Source organism: Ruditapes philippinarum, unplaced genomic scaffold (assembly GCF_026571515.1).
Source record: "Ruditapes philippinarum isolate M1 unplaced genomic scaffold, ASM2657151v2 ctg587_1_1_1_1, whole genome shotgun sequence".
Lineage (NCBI taxonomy): Eukaryota > Metazoa > Mollusca > Bivalvia > Venerida > Veneridae > Ruditapes > Ruditapes philippinarum.
Window position 1 is genome coordinate 500,504 of NW_026860903.1, and position 20,496 is coordinate 520,999.

At 31.3% G+C, this 20,496-nt stretch overlaps 1 protein-coding gene across 1 annotated transcript; it reads right to left on the reverse strand.

Moving 5' to 3' along the window:
• Nucleotides 1–2,353: 2,353 nt before the first annotated feature.
• LOC132713843 (noggin-1-like) lies at nucleotides 2,354–14,978 on the reverse strand. The gene is made up of 2 exons (XM_060696523.1): nucleotides 13,798–14,978; nucleotides 2,354–4,650 (listed from the first exon to the last, which is right to left on the reverse strand). The coding sequence occupies exon 2, from the start codon at nucleotides 4,629–4,631 to the stop codon at nucleotides 3,894–3,896; it is 738 nt and encodes a 245-aa protein (XP_060552506.1). The 5' UTR covers nucleotides 4,632–4,650; nucleotides 13,798–14,978; the 3' UTR covers nucleotides 2,354–3,893.
• Between the last annotated feature and the right edge of the window lie 5,518 nt (nucleotides 14,979–20,496).

Genomic DNA, 20,496 nt, shown 5'->3' on the forward strand with positions numbered 1-20,496 from the left:
CATTTCATTCAAAGTGCTTAGTTGAAAGTATCTGTTTGAAAATGACATTTTTGCAAAGTAGTAGTTACCAGTGTGAATAAGGCGACTGTAATCTATTATTTAGGACTATTGTTTTTGAATATTCGATCGTAAAAAAGGTGAGTTGATCATGACTATATATTTCTGTGTGATATTTGGAGAAATCTTCACAACATTGGTGTTTTTTAAGTCAGTGTGATGGTGTTTTGGTTGCAATATTCTAAGTGTTAGTACGCACATCAATTTATTAAAGTCACTCATTTAAAAAAACTTTTTCGCTATTGTAAAAGAAATAACTTGTTCTCAAACGATACAAAAGGCTATGGTCGAAAGCGATCCTGGTTCTATCAACCCAGTATGGATTGATGTCTTACGGAAAACCTTGTCAGCAATTTGTGTATGATGTCCTTAGAGTTTGTCAAAGAGTTAAAAAGACTTTTGTTTTTCATGTATGTTATGTTTGTTAAAAACAATGAGAATAATTACAGTTAAAATCGTTTTAATTATGTTATTTTTATTCCTTACACAAGGAAGGGTAGTTAAACGTAAATGCATATTTATACGTACATGTATATATTTCAATTCTAATAAGAATAGCTGATATGCGTTACTCAACATGACAGTCTATAATAGTATGATAAATTACTTTAATATAAAAAAGGATGGTAGGGCTAGGCCAGTGATATCACAAGTTGACTTGCTTCAAATGTTTGATTACTTGTCTTGCTGCTATTTTCGGAGGCGTGTTCGAGACATTTATTTGGATGCTCTGGAATAAACCTTTATATTTTACTGATTTGACAGGAGTTAAAGGAATTGAATTTTTAACAATAAAATATGGATGAGCATGACATATCATGTTCTAATGCAACATTCAACGGACAAACAGTATGAAAAGTAGGCGTAACATTGGCAAAACGCAATATTGACATAATATTATTCATTTATATATAAATTTTAGGAATATAAATAGCTTGAAAAATTGAAGAAGTAAATGCAACAAATACTGAAGTTTAAGAAAGGTGTCCAGACAAAAAACAATAATAAAAGTAATATAGAATATTGTGCGAGTTCGAGCTAAGGTTTAGTACAACTGAATTTGTAATAAGGCAGAAAACTGCGTTTGAAACTTAAAGTTTAAAGCCTTTCAAGTTATGTCCCTTTTACTCATTCGGTCTATAGTCAAGCAAGGGATTTAAGCAGATCGTAGGGAACGCCTTGAGGTTCGAACAGATATTATGTAATTTTATAATACAGTATAATCAATGATCAATCATATCAAAATCATGTAATATTTAATCGTCTGATGAAGTTCAGACATTTCATTCAAAGTGCTTAGTTGAAAGTATCTGTTTGAAAATGACATTTTTGCAAAGTAGTAGTTACCAGTGTGAATAAGGCGACTGTAATCTATTATTTAGGACTATTGTTTTTGAATATTAGGTCGTAAAAAAGGTGAGTTGATCATGACTTTATTTCTGTGTGGTATTTGGAGAAATCTTCACATCATTGGTGTTTGAAGTCAGTGTGGTGGTGTTTTTGTTGCAATATTCTAAATATTAGTTCGCACATCAATTTATCAAAGTCACTCATATTTAAAAACTTTTTCGCTATCGTAAAAGAAATATCTTGTTCTCAAACGATACAAAAGGCTATGGTCGAAAACGATCCTGGTTCTATCAACCCAGTATGGATTGATGTCTTACGGAAAACCTTGTCAGCAATTTGAGTATGATGTCCTTAGAGTTTGTCAAAGGGTAAACAGACTTTTTTTCATGTATGTTATGTTTGTTAAAAACAATGAGAATAATTACTATTAAAATCGTTTTAATTATGTCATTTTTTCTTCCTTACACAAGGAAGGGTAGTTAAACGTAAATGCGTATTTATACGTTTATGTATATATTTCAATTCTAATAAGGAGAGCTGATATGCGTTACTCAACATGACAGTCTATAATAGTATGATAAATTACTTCCTTGTAAATTGAAGGATGGTAGGGCTAGGCTTGTCTTCTGTATTTGGGAGAGATATTGCAATTTGACTTGCTTCAAATGTTTGATTACTTGTCTTGCATCTTGCAGCTATTATGAGAGGCGAGTTCAAAACATTTATTTGGATGCTCTGCTTTATCTTTCGCTGATTTGACAGGGATTATAGGAACTGAATCTTGAACAATAAAGTATCGATGAGCATAACGCATAACGTTGGTTTGGTCGTGACGCGGCTCATTTGTTTCTTTGATACAGAAACGGTCTTCCTGTCATACCTCATACTGGTCACAGGTCTATTGACTTAATTAATTTAGTGTATCCAATATAAGAAAACAACATAATGTGATTTATTATTCACGATTTATTCACATAACAATACAATTCAAAGAAACGTGTAACATGCAAATCATTTGGCATATTATTTCAGTATACATAAAACAAAAAAAACAAACATGTGACTTTTTCTACTTGACCATGTCAGTGTGTATGGTTTCTTAAAACAAAATCAGCTGATTTTTTTTAATTGATTTAAAAAAGAAAATTTTTATTTCCATATAAGAACACATTTAAGAGTTTTTTTGAATCTTAAATTGGGTTAATACTAACATTATATAAAATCAAGTCATACAACTCATAAAGCAATTAATATAAATAGTAAAAGCTTGTTTCAAAACTAAATTTCAATAGATATATTTTAAATTAGAATTAACTAAGTTGTGTACAATATTTTCGATATACGTATACTGGTTGACCACGGTCTGAAATTGTTTAAAACAGTTTTGATTGCCTCTTATAACGACAAACGTCATATGTAAAAGTCAAACAATAAAATTATTGGCCCATCTAAGGTTTTCAATTTTTCAAACTGTACATTTTCATATTCAAAATCAAACAAAAATGATTATCGGAGAGTGCCAAATTTTCTAATGATATGATATACATAAAACGATTAATTATATGTATTCAATAATTTAAATTACTAAACTTCATTATTTGAATTTGGGGTTCAACATAAATTAATTTCTAAATAACTGCAAATATAGGGTAATACTCTACATGACTCTTTTGTAAAACTATACTTACAAATTAGGATAAATTTATTTTACCAAATCAATTCATCTAGGAAGTGTATATAGTTTCAATGTTGTAAATTTTCGTGTGCTTTTTATTTATGATATAATTACGAGAGTTAAACAATTCGTCGTTTAAATATTTCACAATTTAAAAAGTCGCATATATTTTATCAATTTCATAATGTTTTTTAAAAAGGAATCAAAGGTGTTTGATTGAACTATAAGTCGTTTTTCAACATGAAACATTGCTCATTGTGTCAAAGTAACATTTAAACTAATGCATGTATAATGCTTAGCATATAAAGCTTTGTACTGTTCAAGGTCAAACAAAAATCAGTTATTGACCAGCCTATAGTATTATATAACTTTTCTATGTCTATACATTTTGTATTGTTTCCGACTCAGATATATTTGTATCAATTTCAATATTAATCTGTATAAATTTACGTTATAACATTTTGAGAAAACAATATCTAAATCTAGACAAAAGTGGTTTCAGTATTTACATTATCATATTCTAGCATATATATGCTAAAGTTAAAACACTTAACAACTTTTTACTTGGTAATATCCGAATGACTGGCCTACATCCCACCATTTATTCAAAGTAAACAGTCCTGAACGAGGTACAGAGAAATCTCAAACATATTTCAATAAATATACACAAACGTCAAAATATGTTCAAAATATTCAACAATTTCTATATGCACCTTACCGGTACCAGAATTAACCCGTAATGTAACAGTGTTAAATATTTACACACAACACTTGGCGCACTATAATTCATCTTTTAAATGAAAGCAATTATTTAACATGAACATGAACACTCTGTTATTATTGGATACTGAATTCTAATCCATTTACATTTCATGAGCTGACCTTTCTTATTCAATGGACAATGCCATCTAAATATTGTTCGTGTTTCAGAACCTGTCGGCCGACAACTCATCCCCGGGGGTATCGAGCATGATCGTCCATTATAACAGTGGCCCTCTTTTATCCACTGCGGCCAGAATCTGATGCCTAAATCCTTCCATGCGTACACTACCGGACAATGCGTGTAATTCCACATATATTTCTTTATTTTCCTTTTAGTCCTCCTATTAACATTTAATCCTGGCAGTCTCATTTGATTTCCATATCGTATTGGTTTTCCAACATTTTGAATATAGTCCGGCCGCCTTCCTTTAGGCCGTCCCTTTCGCTTTTTAACAGTAACCGTCCCATTCGGTTGAAACACGGCAATTATAGGACGGCCGATACCCATGTACTCCGAATCAAAGTCTCTACCAAGAGCTTTTCTTAGTTTTCTATGGTTTAGCTCCGACTCCGGCGGATCAAACATAGAACTTGGATTTTCTATAAGGTCTAAGACCGGCAGCTTATCTGACGGAGCCGGTCTTGAGGTACCACGGCGATGGAATGTTATAGGTTCCGAGTTAGGCTCGTACTCGGCTTCCTTCAGAAGGTCAAGGAAAGCATGTGTACCTTCTCCCAGTTTGATCAACGTGACCAATATGAGAAGATTCATTCGTACAACAATCATTGTAACTGCTTCATCACATCTGTAATATAGAAACATTAGATATATTAAACATTTTATAATTAGTTAAACCACCATTCCGTTAGTTAAAGGTGTAATACAAATAAAATACCTGTCAGACAATTCACGCATAAATAAGGAAACTATTATAGATATACAATAAGCATAGCAAAGATTTGTTCAAATATGTAAAATGTTATAGAACTAAAATGCACGGATAAATTAGCAATAACAGACACCACCCTTCCAGACAAATTGGCAGAAAAGTTCATGATATTAACACTTAGTGACAGACGTATATAAAATTAGACTCAAATTATGAAATAACCCCAGAATTATCTTTTATACTCACTGGCGATGAAATGACGAAAATATATTATTAGAAATTGATTTTTTTTTCATTATTAACCTTTTCAATTCTCGGACGCCACAATCAAAAAGTTTCAGTATAAAATTGAGAACTTGTCATGTTAAGTATAGAACGCCTGTTTTTAATTAAAGAATTTCGTCACAATTAAATGATAAGTAGCAATCAATTAAATTTCTTCATTTCGCATTATCTTAATACATTCAGGCCACCCTTACCGAAAGTCTATGTTCAGGGTTCACTCAGTGCGTGGAGCGATCAGTTTAATAGGAATGAAAAGTCATTGAAACATAATTTGTGTTAATAAAACATACATTATAAATTCGGCGCCGAAAAATGCGTACTTAGATTTTTACACTGTATTATTAAGTACATCATATTTACGTTTCAATTTTATATTTAACAGTCCTAGTAATGTGGCGAAATGTTGAGGGCGCTGTTATTTTCGTATCAAATTTTCATTTTATACCATCTCATACTGACTTGTCCGTTACATTTAACGTCATTTATTTTCCTTTAAACATTATGTGCAAGTTTCATATTGTATAAATTTATTACTATATCAAATTGATCTGTTCTGATAAAGTTAAAGACCCATTAATTGATATAATAATGATAATAATATTTGAACCTTTATTAATTTTGTTTTATAGTGATCTTACATTAAAGGAGGAAGCTGCAAGAGTAAAACTTTATGTCTGTGGTGCGTCTTAATTAAAAAAATGAAATTATAATATTTTACTTTCTTTGTACAATATAATAAAGTTTACAAACGACACTAGTTTTTATTATGTTTTTATTATGAATAAAGGAGTCATTGTATATTCATCTTAATTAAATGTTGCCTTTCCCTTTTCAGTTTTCATAGATTTTGTATAGTAATATTTGCAGTCTCAGTTTGGTTCTAAAGTGTGGGTTTATTTATATAAAAGGTCCACCAGTTTATTTTCAATTCGTAAGGTTTCACACCCCTGTATATTTCATCCCACCTATACAGTTTCCGAGGACCAGTATCATTAGTGATACAACCTTATAAACACCATGCTGGTACATTAGCCAAGTAAATATTGAAGTCTAGAATAATAAGGATGTCAAAGTTTTAAAACAGCGCAAAAATATTTTCAAGATTGTATTACTTTATTTAAGAATTTATAATATATAATAATCTGAAAAAAATCGGTAAATGTTTTCATACAAAAATGTTGGTGGTTTTTAGTTGTTCCCCAATATACGTTTACTTAGATTTTTTTAGGTTTGGTATATCACACACCTCCTAATTTTAGAAACATAAATGAGCCGTGTCACGACAAAACCGGCATAGTGGGTTTGCGACCAGCATGGATCCAGACCAGCCTGCGCATCCGCGCAGTCTGATCAGGATCCATGCTGTTCGCTTACAAACTATAACAAGTAGAGAAACTGATAGCGAACAGCATGGATCCTGATCAGACTGCGCGGATGCGCAGGCTGGTCTGGATCCATGCTGGTCGCAAACCAATTATGTTGGTTTTGTCATGACGCGGCTCAAATATTATATGACTGAATAGCAGTGAGCGGAGAGCCGAGGTCAGCGGATAAGCTGTATTTAATGTCAGTTTGTATTTCATGCCGACAATTATCACGAGAGAACTTCGTTAACGTGAAGAATAAAGTCTTACGAATGATTACCCAGGAATTTTTACTTCAAGTAGTTATATCATATTATGTTTCTCCACAGTATCATTTAGTATAAACCTATTAACCGGAATACAGTTTCTAGCCGTGTGACAAATTGCCTTATTGCTCATATTTTCGTCTTTAATCTTTATCGGCTGAATTTCTTAAGGTTCCATTTTTAAAACTTTGGGATATAAGTATGAAAAAATAAAGTTAATACGCCAACAGAATAAAAGCTTGGTCATTTTGCACGAAAACTCTTTTGTTTCTCTCATGGTAAGGGTTAGTGTCCTGTCTTGTCTTGGTAATACTCTTAAAATTATAAGAATGAAAAAAAGAAATTAAATTATACATAAATTTAGGTTATTTTTTGTTGTATACGAATATACAGCAGCGTCGTATAGTGTCTGTCAATCAGATTGTAATGTTAGTAATATAAGTTTCTGACGGGATATAGTGAACAGAATGTGACATGGTTATATCCATATCAGCAATGTTATATTCCCCCTTATATCCGGTCAGCAATTTGTATAAAAACACAACAAAATCTACGAGTATCTGTAATAATCCAATTTTTGTTGAAGACATAAATAAAAGATATAAACTAACTCTATTATAAAATATAAAATATTGACTAGTAAGCCATTGAATTTGATGTGATGTTTTACCGGCAGAATTTTATATATTTGATTAAAAGAAACACATAGTGTAAAGTGTTAAGATGTTATTTAAACAACTTTTGACTGCTTCAGGAAAAGAAGCATAATTATACGCATGACGTCAGACGTGCAATGGCTACTCGAACGCTGTGCAAACAAAAGTAATTCAAGTATACTGTATACTCATCATTGCGGTCTAACTTTTAACTATTTTAGTGAAGTTGTCATTTCTTTTAATCGAAATATTTGCCATAAAGAACAAAATAGTATACCAAAATGTATGCGCAAGCGTAGTTTACAGTCTTTGATGCGGGAAACCAAGTGAACTTCCGTCGTCGCGGTATATACGGCACCGTAAACAAAGTGTGTTTACAAGACAATCAAATTTTGAGACTTATGTCTGCATTATTATATACAATCTTATTGTAAGTTCATATTGATTGATTAGGTATATTATTTAAAGTTTAATATAAGTTATATCTCCTGAATTAAAAGTAAATGTAAATATTTGTTCAATAAATTCATATATTGACACTTTCTTAATTTATATTTCTCTTCATCCAAGATTGTCTGTTTTTCAATTATTACTAGATTTGGAATTTAACTCTGTCAATCTAATAGCTATAGGCAAAATAATATTTCTTATAGTGTGTAATAAAAGTTTAGATTTTCAATAGTTGCTTAATGTTAATATATAATAAAAAAGATGAATATACAAGTACGGGTATATTCGTTAACAAGACATAATAAAACAGACAAAGTTTACTAAAACATAATTTCTATTCAGTAATTAGTTGGTAACAACAAATGAACACATACCTAAACAATGATGTAACAGGATGTATATTCGTATATAACAGATTTTTGGATACCTTTAACCACAATTTGGCATGTTTTGACATATAATGTTATGATGACATGAAACTGATGTTATATCCACATTTTCATACGGTTTCTTTTTTACATACTTTAATACTCAAAGGTGCCAAAGGTCTGACTGAATGTATTCCTGATTTTAGTATTCAGATGTTATGATTAATGATAATGGAATATTTCTGAGTCAATTTTGCCGTTCCGATTCAAAAGTTTCAGTGCCATTTAATTATAACGCATTCCATTCTAATGCTATAACCAAATTGAACATTATTTAATACAAAGTCTTATTTCTAAATACTTAAACGATACTTTTTTATTACAATAACATTTATTCGATTATTATTTTGGGGCCGACGGCCAGTCTGTTTTCAGTTTGACTTCCTGTAAAATTTACAGGGAAGAACTGAATATATGTACAAATTTCATTCGTCATTTTAAAATCACAGTCTGAAACCTTGGAATCTGATTGGCCATTGATAAATTAGTCAAATAACATAAAATAATATAAAGGATTTTTTCTGACATGGTATACGCGAATAATTTTCAATTGATCTAAAGGATTCTGGAAACGAACTATCTCCATTCATAAGTTCTTTTACTATCAAGTTAAATTTTAGATACTTAGGTTCAATGAAGCAATATCAGATATGATAACTGATGACACTGGACGACGGACGAAATAGTATCTGGCTAATACTAATAGCAAATCCTTAACCTTTCTATATAGCATTTTAGAAATTCTCCTGTTTTTGCACATCTTACCGTGTCACCGCTTTATATCAATCAAATGCGCATGAAAATTAAATGTTGATATCAAATCAATAATTCGGATTTTTACTATATGTAAATAAAAGACACTTTTCATTCCAAACCATTTCTTCCTTAGACAATATTCATCAATTTCATTTGTTTCAAAATTTTAATCTCGATAAAAAAATCATTAATTTCTCATAAAACGCTTGGTTCAATCCGGCGTCTGTGTTACGGTAACTTTCAAAACTTCCAAAAAACGAACATAACATGGTGGTCTGAACCTAAATCTAAATCTCGCTATAAAGGCAAAAAAAGTCAGAATAAAGCTAGTGTTATAGCTTTCTATTTCTGTTATATTTTTATACTCATTATCATATTTAAAAAAACACGTAGAAAACAACTAGTTATGTAAAATAATATAAATGATATATAAGACAGATTTCATGAAATCACACGCGTTCATTACATAACTGTATCCATTTCGGCAAAAAACTGTACGACCCTGTTTTATAGCTGTACAACTTGGTTTTTTCTTGTCGCCATTTCATTCAAATTTAAGGTTTAGTTGAGCGTAATGTAATAATGAAAACACAAAATGATAAATGATGAACATGCGACCCAGTACGGGAACCAGTAATGTAAATACTGCATGTTATGAATGACAAAATCATGTTACAATATAACGAGGATCGTAAATAAACCAATATAAAGTTAAATAAAACTAGATTTTATGTTTCATTCAAGGTTATCATGTTTCACAGTTAAGATGGAATGATAATTTCCAACATCATGTTAAGGGTATTTAAAAACGCATTGAGCAGTACAAGTACAGTCATTCCATAACAGATTCGAAAAAAAATATGTACGACATTGTTGTTGCTCGTCGATGACAGTACAAAGTTGTAAGCAACTGTACATAGAAAATGCCTAACAGAACTGAATAGAACAAAACCTACAAAAATCATATTGTGCACTATTGTTTTCATCCCAGTCTTTAATTACTTCATCCATGTCTTTAATTAATATAATTTTTTAAGAATTTTACCTGAGAAGAAATTTCAATGTTTTCTAATATAACTTGTAATACGTTATCTTGCTTAAGTTCCATTTCGTGAGTTTATAAACTATGTTTTATCCTATTAACGCAGTTACTAAATAATTTTTCTAAGATGTAACTTTTTTTCAATTGAAACTTTGATGATATTCTAAAAATGTCAAATCAAATGAAGTAGTAGGCGTGTCTTTTAAATTGGAGACTGTATTATTACACTGCCAGGGTAGAAATACAAGGTTTTTGACCCATTCTCAGTATGGTTACTTACAAAGATAGCTTATATCAGAAACTGCCTTGTAACCCGCATGATCTGGCCCATGTGAAGTGTCCACAAACGACTGTATTCGAAACGAACTCGCCTTAACATATTATCTTCTCGCGCCTTAATTCTACAATCCTAGACTGTTAATATAGATACCTCACCCCATGATACCACTTCTCTGATGTGTCAGTTACCAAGCTAGCCAAAATAAACTGACAAACTGATATTTTACATATACTTTAGTGCATAACATTCTTTTGTTTCTTTACTTTATCTATCTTACTCATAGATATTTAAATATCATGACTTCATTGGATATGTATGATGATTAGAAGAAAAAAATATCGCTTAGAATTGATATCATTTTTAAACGCCTATCAGGATGTATTTTACAGATGAGCTATGATAATTCAGTTTTGATTTTACATTATTCCAGTTAATCTCTGTAAGACAAATGGCTGAAGATACAAACTTTTTCAATATTTATAGATTTCATAGATTTCCTGAACACCAAAGAATAATCAAAAATACGAATTCAATATGCCCAATTGGTCTGAGTGTGCGTTGTACATATACATTGAAGAGCCTGCACATTGTACATAGAGCTCGCATATTATACATAGAGCTCGCATATTATACATAGAGCTCGCATATTAAACATAGAGCTCGCACATTGTACATAGAGCTTGCACGTTGTACATAGAGCTCGCACATTGTACATAGAGCTTACACATTGTACATAGAGCTCGCACATTGTACATAGAGCTTGCACGTTGTACATAGAGCTCGCACATTGTACATAGAGCTTGCACGTTGTACATAGAACTCGCACATTGTACATAGAGCTTGCACGTTGTACATAGAGCTTGCACGTTGTACATAGAGCTTGCTCGTTGTACATAGATCTTATACTTTAAACATGTTAAACATAAAAAACTTTTTATTCGGATGGATTCGTTTATCAATTATTATTTTACACATTTTTGCAAAGAACTTGTTTTCACTTTTAATTTTATCATCAGAAGCTGAACATTCGGATTTCTGGGGTTTTTATTGGGTTTTTCGGTGTTTCGTCTCTTTTACTATGACAGAAAAGAAATAATTATTTCATGTAAAATGATACGTTATAAAATCTGACTTTGCAATTCATTCTTGGATTTTATCTTATAAATATACATTTAAGATAAATCTAAGTGTAAATACCTTACACTAGTATCTTACAATAGTCATATATCACGGTATAGTCATATGACAAAACACTTGCTAACTTAACATTATAATAAGAACACTTTATAACTTAACATTATAATAAGAACCTGAAATATTATTTTGTTATGTCCAAATTTTCTACCGCATCTGATTCAAATCTATAAAACTTTTTCCTTTCATCTCAAGGAATATATTTTTCATTCAATTACATGCGTAAAATGTTATCAATGTAGTTAAAATTGTTTTAAAAGTGTTAAGACAGACATAAAATGGAACGATATTTGTCACTATACAAATTTGCACCACATTTTTTCTTCATAAATTTTCTTTAAATTAACGTTAATTATACCTAAAAAATATTTGATTGAAATTTCTCCTCCATTTTTTATGCTCGTTTATTTCTAAGACGCCGTATATTGTGATATTTAACATAACTGTCAAATTAACAGTATATTTTACCCCTGTACGGCGACATTCACTTACCATTTAATAAGCCTAGTGCGCCATTAAATATTAATTATACGCTAGTAATATTCATCTACTACAGAATGTCGACTCAAATAGATCGACCTGATACATTTCTAATTTCATTTTCTCGCTCTATTTTTACAGTTATTGTAGCATATATTTTATACCAGTTTTAAGCTAAATCTCAGCAGCCTTTAACGTAACGGTTTTCATACGTTTTCATTAATTGTATCTAAAGTAAAGCTTAAGCTATCGGTCTGTCCGTTTGAACATTTTTTAAACCCTGTTAGATGAAAAAGTCCTAACGCAGTTGATAATTATTTTAGCTTTACTCAAAAGGATTTTGATACAAAAATACATGTATCATTCATTTCAACATACGCTAACTGTCTTAACAAAAACAATGTAGGTTCAGCGTTTGCTTTCTTCGCTAATTAAATATAAAAGTAGAAAAATAAATATAGCGTAAAAATATAGCGTGAGAGACTTGAATCATGTACCTGTTGCTACTTTAGAGATGAGACTAAGTGCTGTACGCGTATAATATTATAAATACAAGACATTCAGGCAGCATCTATCTAGTTTTCTATTTTTATATAACAATTATGCACCTAGTTTGATAAAGATGATACTTTCTTTACTTTGATAAAGATAAAATATGTGTATATTTGTGTGGGAACTTGGCGCGTTAATGTTAAGCATCCGTATCGTGGGTGACCGACAGTCTATTCCACCTAGTTATTAGATCTTAATCAAGCTTATTGGGATAATTATCACAGTAAATTAAGAATGTTGATAAAAATCTCAACAGAAAATTGCCACCAATTTTGTCAAAACATTGAGAGAATACACTGACACACGTTATTTAAAACTTCACCTGGTTTTCTTTTTGATAAAAAAAATATACGTTGCCAGGTCGGGAAAAAAAAGAAATTGGTTTATTCAAATTTGTAAGAAGTAATAGATTGTATGTGAATTAATGAAACTATTTAGCAATGGTTTATCTATGTATTCGGTCTTGTAATCAAAATAATTATAGTGTAACAGATTCAAAAATTATTACAAAAATGTCGATTAAAAAATGAAAGATAAAAAATGACTTTACGCTTATAAAAAAATATTGTTGGTAAAATGTAGGACCTACATACTACCCTTAATCAGGTTCGAACAGTTGTCTAATAGTATATTTATTACAAAATTGTTTGTTGCGTTTTGCTCGTTTTTTTTTTGTTTTTTTTCTTCGTTTTTTTTTCAGTTGAACTAACCTGTTGTATGATTTATATATCATATGCCATATAATAAAATATCACACAGCAACAAGTGAGTTTATCATATATCTCAACAGTTATTTTATTGGTTTTATCTTTTCAATCGTCAATATTTCAAACGATCATAATTTCATGTTTATTCTCTCCAAATGCCCCAAAAAACACACAAATTACGATCAAGTTTTTTTCGGAGTAACTTGTCAAGTATTTAGCACGCACGATCAGACGTTTAATTTCCCATCATCCTTTTGAACAATCAATTTAAATCTTTTAAAATTGATTTAAACGAGCGCAACAATAACTGAACCTATTTTACCTCGTTTTGTTATTCATAAGACTCCTCAAAGTTCAAAAGCGTTTTAAGGAGTCCTGCTCAACAATTATATACAGAATATCGTTTATGTTCTTCTTTCGTAATTTTGTGTGTGATTATTTCATAGCTAGTTTACAAGGAGATTCTACAGCTGGCAAGTCATTTGATAATAATATAAAGAAGTTAAATTGAACAAACTTATTTAGCGTATTATAACAGGTTTAAGTATGATATCTGAATAAAGTAGAATATTTGTTCCCGATTTTCAAGTAGTTCAAACTCACCTTTTTATAAAAAATAACCTGCAGCGATCTGTTTATAATAAATTCCTCTCAAGACATGATTTTATTCCATATTTTGCTATTTCTTTATCGTTTAGGTACTTTATCCAAGAGCATGTTTATTCTAACAATGTCACATTTATTTCACAATATTAGTTATGCAGTTTTTAACAATAATTTATCACTGTCAAATCCGTCTTCTTTTTATTATTATCCTTTAAAATTTTCAATTAAACGTTATTTTTAATCTAATCTTTAAAAAAAAATCAATTCATTCGTACGTAATAAATTCCACAACAGTTCAATTTCTTTTCTTTTTCCCACAGGTTACGATCCCACGGAGAACTCTTTAATTTCTTTAGCAATCTCTTCAGAACATCTTTAATTCATATCTACCGAATTCGTTAAGGAAAATCCCGAATGATTCGGCACACATTCATCAGTAATCACCCAAACAATAGAAGATAATCCGGGGCGATCAACGCTACTAGAGAATCGATCACTTCTTTTTGTGTTACGTGTCCATCCTAAGTTGAAGTAGTGAATTGATTGACTCCTCGGAATTTCACAGAATTAATAACAGGACAAAAGATATTAACCATTACTGATAAAACTCTACTAAAAGTTCATCTAAAGTATTTCTATTGTTAACGCCGCCGTTTTCTACAATGAAAACGTGTTTGTAACAAATGCCTCTGAATTTTGTCACTATTTCAGCTTTAAATGCGTATCCCGGTAGATTTATCACTGTGCAAATACTGCGCGGTGTTTCTTTTTCACATCTTCTTTACCCATTAAAGTAGTAACAAATCATAATTGTTTCCTCTACGTCTGTCAAAAGCTTGTCAATTAACACTTTTAACACCTTATCGAGTGTCTAAGCAAACTCTGAAGCGATAAAACCAACCGCGGGTAAAATCTATGAAGAAGGCGGATAAAAACTAAGGAGTTCCGAAAAGAGCGTTTATCTTATTGTTGTTGTTTTTGTTGCGCTATTTGTTATTTCACAACTTTAGAATTATCAAAACTGTTCAATCCGGATAAGAAGTTTCCTTTAAGTCTACTGTAATTTCCTTATTTTTTTAACATGCACTAATTTAACACTTAAAAGCGACACCAATTAGCGTTAATCCTGGTGTAGTAATTCGATATAGAAGCAGCTAAATTCCTCGAGTATCTTACTATAACAATTGAGTGGGCTGTTTCAGCGTTTATATTTCAATTTGTATCACTTTAACATGCTTGAAAAGGGTTAACTTAAAAAACTATTTAAAACGAACAGTACTTGATTGTTTGATACCGCGATAGAACTGTAAGTTTTTTTAGTTCGTTAAACTTACTGTCTTATCGTTTAATTAAACCTGTATAATAGGTAAAGGTGTACATATTTTGTCACAGAGAAAAATAAACAAGTCGAAATCTGAAGAGAAGAATAATTTGTTAAAAAAGGATTACACAGTCTATGTGACCTTAATATTGTGTTCTGTTCTGCCTTGTTCTTATGGTCTATCATCATCTCGTTAGTTTAATCTATGAGCAATTCAAACACAAACAAAATTATTCCTTCATGAATGTAGGATTTATATTTAGTAAATAACCTTCATCTCGTCCATTCATTCATTTCCAAACTTGCATTTGCTCTTTTATTGAATACAATCGAATCTGTGGTTATTTCGTGAAAACCACAAATATATAAAAGTGAATTGGTTTACAAAGGGCATATTTTCTTTTCTTTAAGTATCTAAAATATTGATAAAAACAATAGAAAAGTATCATTTGGCTATTCCTATGAAATATTGCTTGAAATGTCATTTATAAAGTTCTTAGTGATTTAGTATTAACATTTAAATATAATTAATATAAAAATATATCAGATCATGCATCTAACACTTGCCAAAATCATTTGAGTTTTAAAATGTTTCAACAATGTTTTAGAGCATGTAAGATGCTTATTACCTTAATAAAGTAGTGCTAAATGTAAAACTGTTTGTCATAAATGTAAACAAAGTAGTATTTTGACTTCCATACAAAATACGAAATATTTTTAATTGTGCTAATCCCAGAAAGTAACCGAAGCAAAATATAATTCAGGTAATTGGCCAGTGAGTATCTAAACTATAACATGACACCAAGTATAAAAAGCTTTTGAGAAATAACAATCAAGGCATTTCTGGGGCATAATGGGCCTTTTAGTAACCCATAACAAATAATTGCACGTATAAACACAGTGGAGTGAATAGTGCATGGAACTATACTTTATGTTGTATAAGTCTCTGATAAGTTCCCTAAAACTGATGAATGGTTTTGTCAAGAATAAAAGATGGACAAGTCCAATTCAAATATTAAGCGTGGTAAATGATAACGTTTCAATGAATGTTCAAAGTATATATATTTTAGCTTGTCTGTGATAAAAGTTGGATGCACATTTTAACATTTTTATATTCTGCATAGCACTGATAGTCATGGTCCAAGTAGGGTTCGAACACATCAGACATGGTGTGCGAAATAAACGATAATGTTGAACAGAGTCCTGCTGTGCTGCCGTTAAGTCGTTTTGGTCGTATAGTATTTACTCTTGCATAGGCAAAAAAAGAAATTTCTTTTGTTTTACGATTTGAAACAGGTGTAGGGGCTAAAGATAACAAGTTGAAAAATCACCCATTTAAAGGGCCATTGATTTCAAATACAAAAACTCATAAAACAAAAATATCACCGTAAAATGATCTGATTTCCTGTTATAAAGACTGCATGTAAATTTTATTTTATTTCATTTTTTAGGAAACTAAAGACATGCATGATAATACATTGTTGTTTTTTAAAGTGTTTCCAGACCATTATGCCACTCTTGAAATGCTAGATTTTCAGTGAAATAGGTAGGGTAATGGCCACTATACTAAACATTGTACCATATGCACTTAAGTATTCTCTAATTAAACATTTTTTCTTTACCAATTGAACCTTTTAATCACAGGTTGCCAATGTAACAGACTTAAATAGACGAGTTGAGTAATGTAGGTTTTCTATTTGATGAGAACGGCAGAATCCGCACATGTCTGATGAGACAAATTGATCACTACAGTAGAGTCTGCATTATACTGTTTGATCTCACATTGTTACGAACGTTGTGATAGATATACAGTAAGAGTCTTGTTACATAACAATTTATACAAAATCAAAACCTTCTTTTATATTTTATGATATGTAGACCAAACAAGATGATTGCTAATTAGATCTATCAATTCAGACTAAACAGATACATAAATACATTACAGGATATTATATTAATGAGCTTTTTTCAGTCTTTCATAAGTAAAAAGACGTTTTATACGAAATGAATGGATTGCACTTTGTGAGACTGACTTTAATTTGGAGCCTCACTGTTCATATTACTTCACAAGTCTTCCGCCACGTAGCTAGAAAAATAACATCTTGACTGGCACGCGAGTTTGATATGTAATAAAGCTAAGCGGATGAATACAACATGGCGCCACTAAATATCACTGCGTGTTTAAGGTAGTATTTTATTAGAAAGAAATAAAAGCGACCGGGTGGGAAATCACTATGTCTCTACTCTCTTTCGCAACATTAAAGGTGAGATGAAGTGATCCAAACTCCTTCTCTATTGTTCACATAGAAACACAATACTCCAGCGACATTGATGCTGGGACTATTTAATACGCGGTTTATGAAAGCGAGAACTAGACTCCGTGACTTCATGACTGGCACGGCGGAGACATCAGACAATACCCGCAAGGCGCTGTAACAAATCAATCGACAATGTACCGTTGTTTACCCACTTGCATGTTAAGAACGATATTTAAACAGCATGAAAATAATAATTATTTTTAAGAATAAACGCTAAAGTCGTATTTGCTGATAATTTCGTCAATTGAGGAGCATTAAGATATTAAAACTTGGTTTGATACATTTTTAAGGCATAATATCGACAACATGTTTGACAATTTTGAAAACAAACTAGCAGTTTACATAGTTATAAAATATAAAAATAATGTACTTAAACTTTGTACATGTATATTCAAAATTCGTTTTAAAAAGATGCTTGCATATACAGAACTACTTTTCCGTAAAGTTTATAAATATTATACAATAAAAATACCATAAACTCAAATTTTTGTTAATTTTTAAACTAAAATAGTATTGCCCCAGAGATATCCTTCAACCTTTGTTAAATGCTGATTGTGACATATCACTCATTTAAAAACATTTTAACGTTTCTTTTGTTTGACTTGATAGGCTGTCTGAAAAGAATTGGTGCCGAGGGGATTTATCATCTTGACTTATTTCGAATTTAAAGCCACTCTTGAGCGCTTAAGGATATAAGATACAAAACTTTAATCCGTTATCCACGCCATATGTCACGTACACAAACAATTCATAATTCAATAATTTGGAAGAAATTAATGCAATAAATAATTCATTTAGCAATTTCGAGGCGTAGATGTGTATCCAGTGTCAAGAAGTCATGTTTTATCTATCTGTGAACAAAACAGTGCATTGTTAATTGGATAAGCACAGTGAGCGATCCACTAACTTGTGAACAATTGTTCGTCACTTCACTGACTTGCAGCCAACCTACTTCAAAAGAATCGCAAAGATTTATTAATAGTTTCATATGCTCTCGATACACGTAGAACCGTTTATACAAATATAACAGTTTAGTTTGAAACTATGAAAAAAGTGAGGAACAAAACATACCTTGTCTTTCTGACAGAACTTTGGCTTACAAGCTTCCACTGGCCTGACGGTAAAAAGAATATTCCAAAATTTAATTATATACTCGATGAATTCGGATTGATTTACACTGATAATGAAATACATGTAAAAGATGTATGCAGGTCTTTAGTGAAGAACGACTGATGGTTATCTAATACCCGTTAACTTTGAAAACCAGAAAGGATATGTAGAGGTGTTCGATTTTGTATTCCTTATAAGAGCAAAGGACAACAATGTTTAGATGGTAGTCTCGCTGATAGACTAATGTAACAGTTAAGTGTTATCAGATAGTTATTACAATGGTAACAAAGTGACAAAGTCAGCCAGCACTATTCTTACTGTTTCATACTCGTGACAAATGTCTACCATATTATCTGAGGAACAGAATGTCTGGCATCTCAACATAGTCTTGTGAAATCAATGTCAATAACTTTGTCAAGGATTTTGATTAAAAGACAAATATGGCAATATCATTATATATGTTGTAAGTCATACTGAGATATGTTGTAATTATCTGGTAAAAAGTGGTCCCTCGGAAGCATTTAAATCAGCAAAATTACATGAAAATTGCACAATCGGTTTAATTGAGTCTGCACATGAGGGATAATGAAAAAGTGAAACATCCCTCACGCCCCCTAGCACCGGCTTGAGCGGTACTCAATCTTGGACACTTAATGTGCTGAAATAGATTATGAGACCGTACTAATATCAATAAATACAAATTACTTAACTCCAGACTTAAGAATTTTAATTGCATTTGTCTGTGTTGCGACATCTAATATATGACATCTCATATAGACATAAAGAATAAAATTGTTCACACTTTGTCAAAATATTCATGTTTTGTGCTTTAGGAATGGTTTAAAACATTGGCATGCTAAAAATGTAGACATTTGTTTTAGTTTACCCTGCCATATATAGAGTATGTTCTGTTTAAAAGTGCAACAATGTTGTTTTTTCTGCAGGCTAAACTATTGTAACGACAGACTGTCTTGTTGTTGTGTTTATATATGTCCGTTGTGTTTACAGATTGTGTAATTGTGTTTATATAGATTATAGTTGAGTTAAAGGTCTGTGTCGTTGAGTTTATATATCACAGTTGAGTGTACAGGTTGTGTTGTTGTGTTCTTAGATTGCTAAGATAAAAACTGGTGTTGTCCAGGACGCGTTTTACATTCTGCATTTGAAAACAATGTGTACCGCCAAACATGTACATCTTTTTGTTACAAAAAAAAATCCGATGTGACAATGTTTAGTTAATAAAACCTGTACATGTATGCAAAAAGCAGACCATGTATCTAGACCAGAACATGGTCATCTTAACCTTATCAAATTTTTAGTATTAAATACTCCCTCTTATGAGATAAAGAATGGTGGTTTACTGAGATCTGCGTGAACTAATCACAAACATGGCAGGAAGTCTGATCAACTGCCTCTTTCTTAAACAATAATGAGATATCAGCCAAGTTCAGTAAGAGTATCGCACATTATAACAGAAAAACCTTTAGGTGCTCGTAATTTTCTTAACAACATTTCATTATGAATTGAATTGAAAATTTTATTCCCGTGCATTTATTAATGTTAACTACAGCATAGTAAGTTTATAAATAATTGCCGCAATACTTTTTGTCAAATGACTTACATCGCGGTGTTTTATATTGTATTGTTTTCAGAATGTTTGAGCACATTATGTGTGACTTGAAATGATAGAATGCAAGCAAAGTTAAAGGAACCATTTGAGCCGCGTCACGACAAAACCAACGTAATGCGTTTGCGACCAGCATAGATCCAGACCAGCCTGCGCATCCGCGCAGTCTGATCAGGATCCATGCTGTTCGCTATCAGTTTCTCTACTTGTTATAGAGTTGGTAAGCGAACAGCATAGATCCTGATCAGACTGCGCGGATGCGCAGGCTGGTCTGGATCCATGCTGGTCGCAAACGCATTACGTTGGTTTTGTCGTGACGC

Bases quoted from the DNA above. Each gene is read 5' to 3' on its own strand.
- LOC132713843 (XM_060696523.1), bottom strand. From the start codon at position 4,631: ATGATTGTTGTACGAATGAATCTTCTCATATTGGTCACGTTGATCAAA.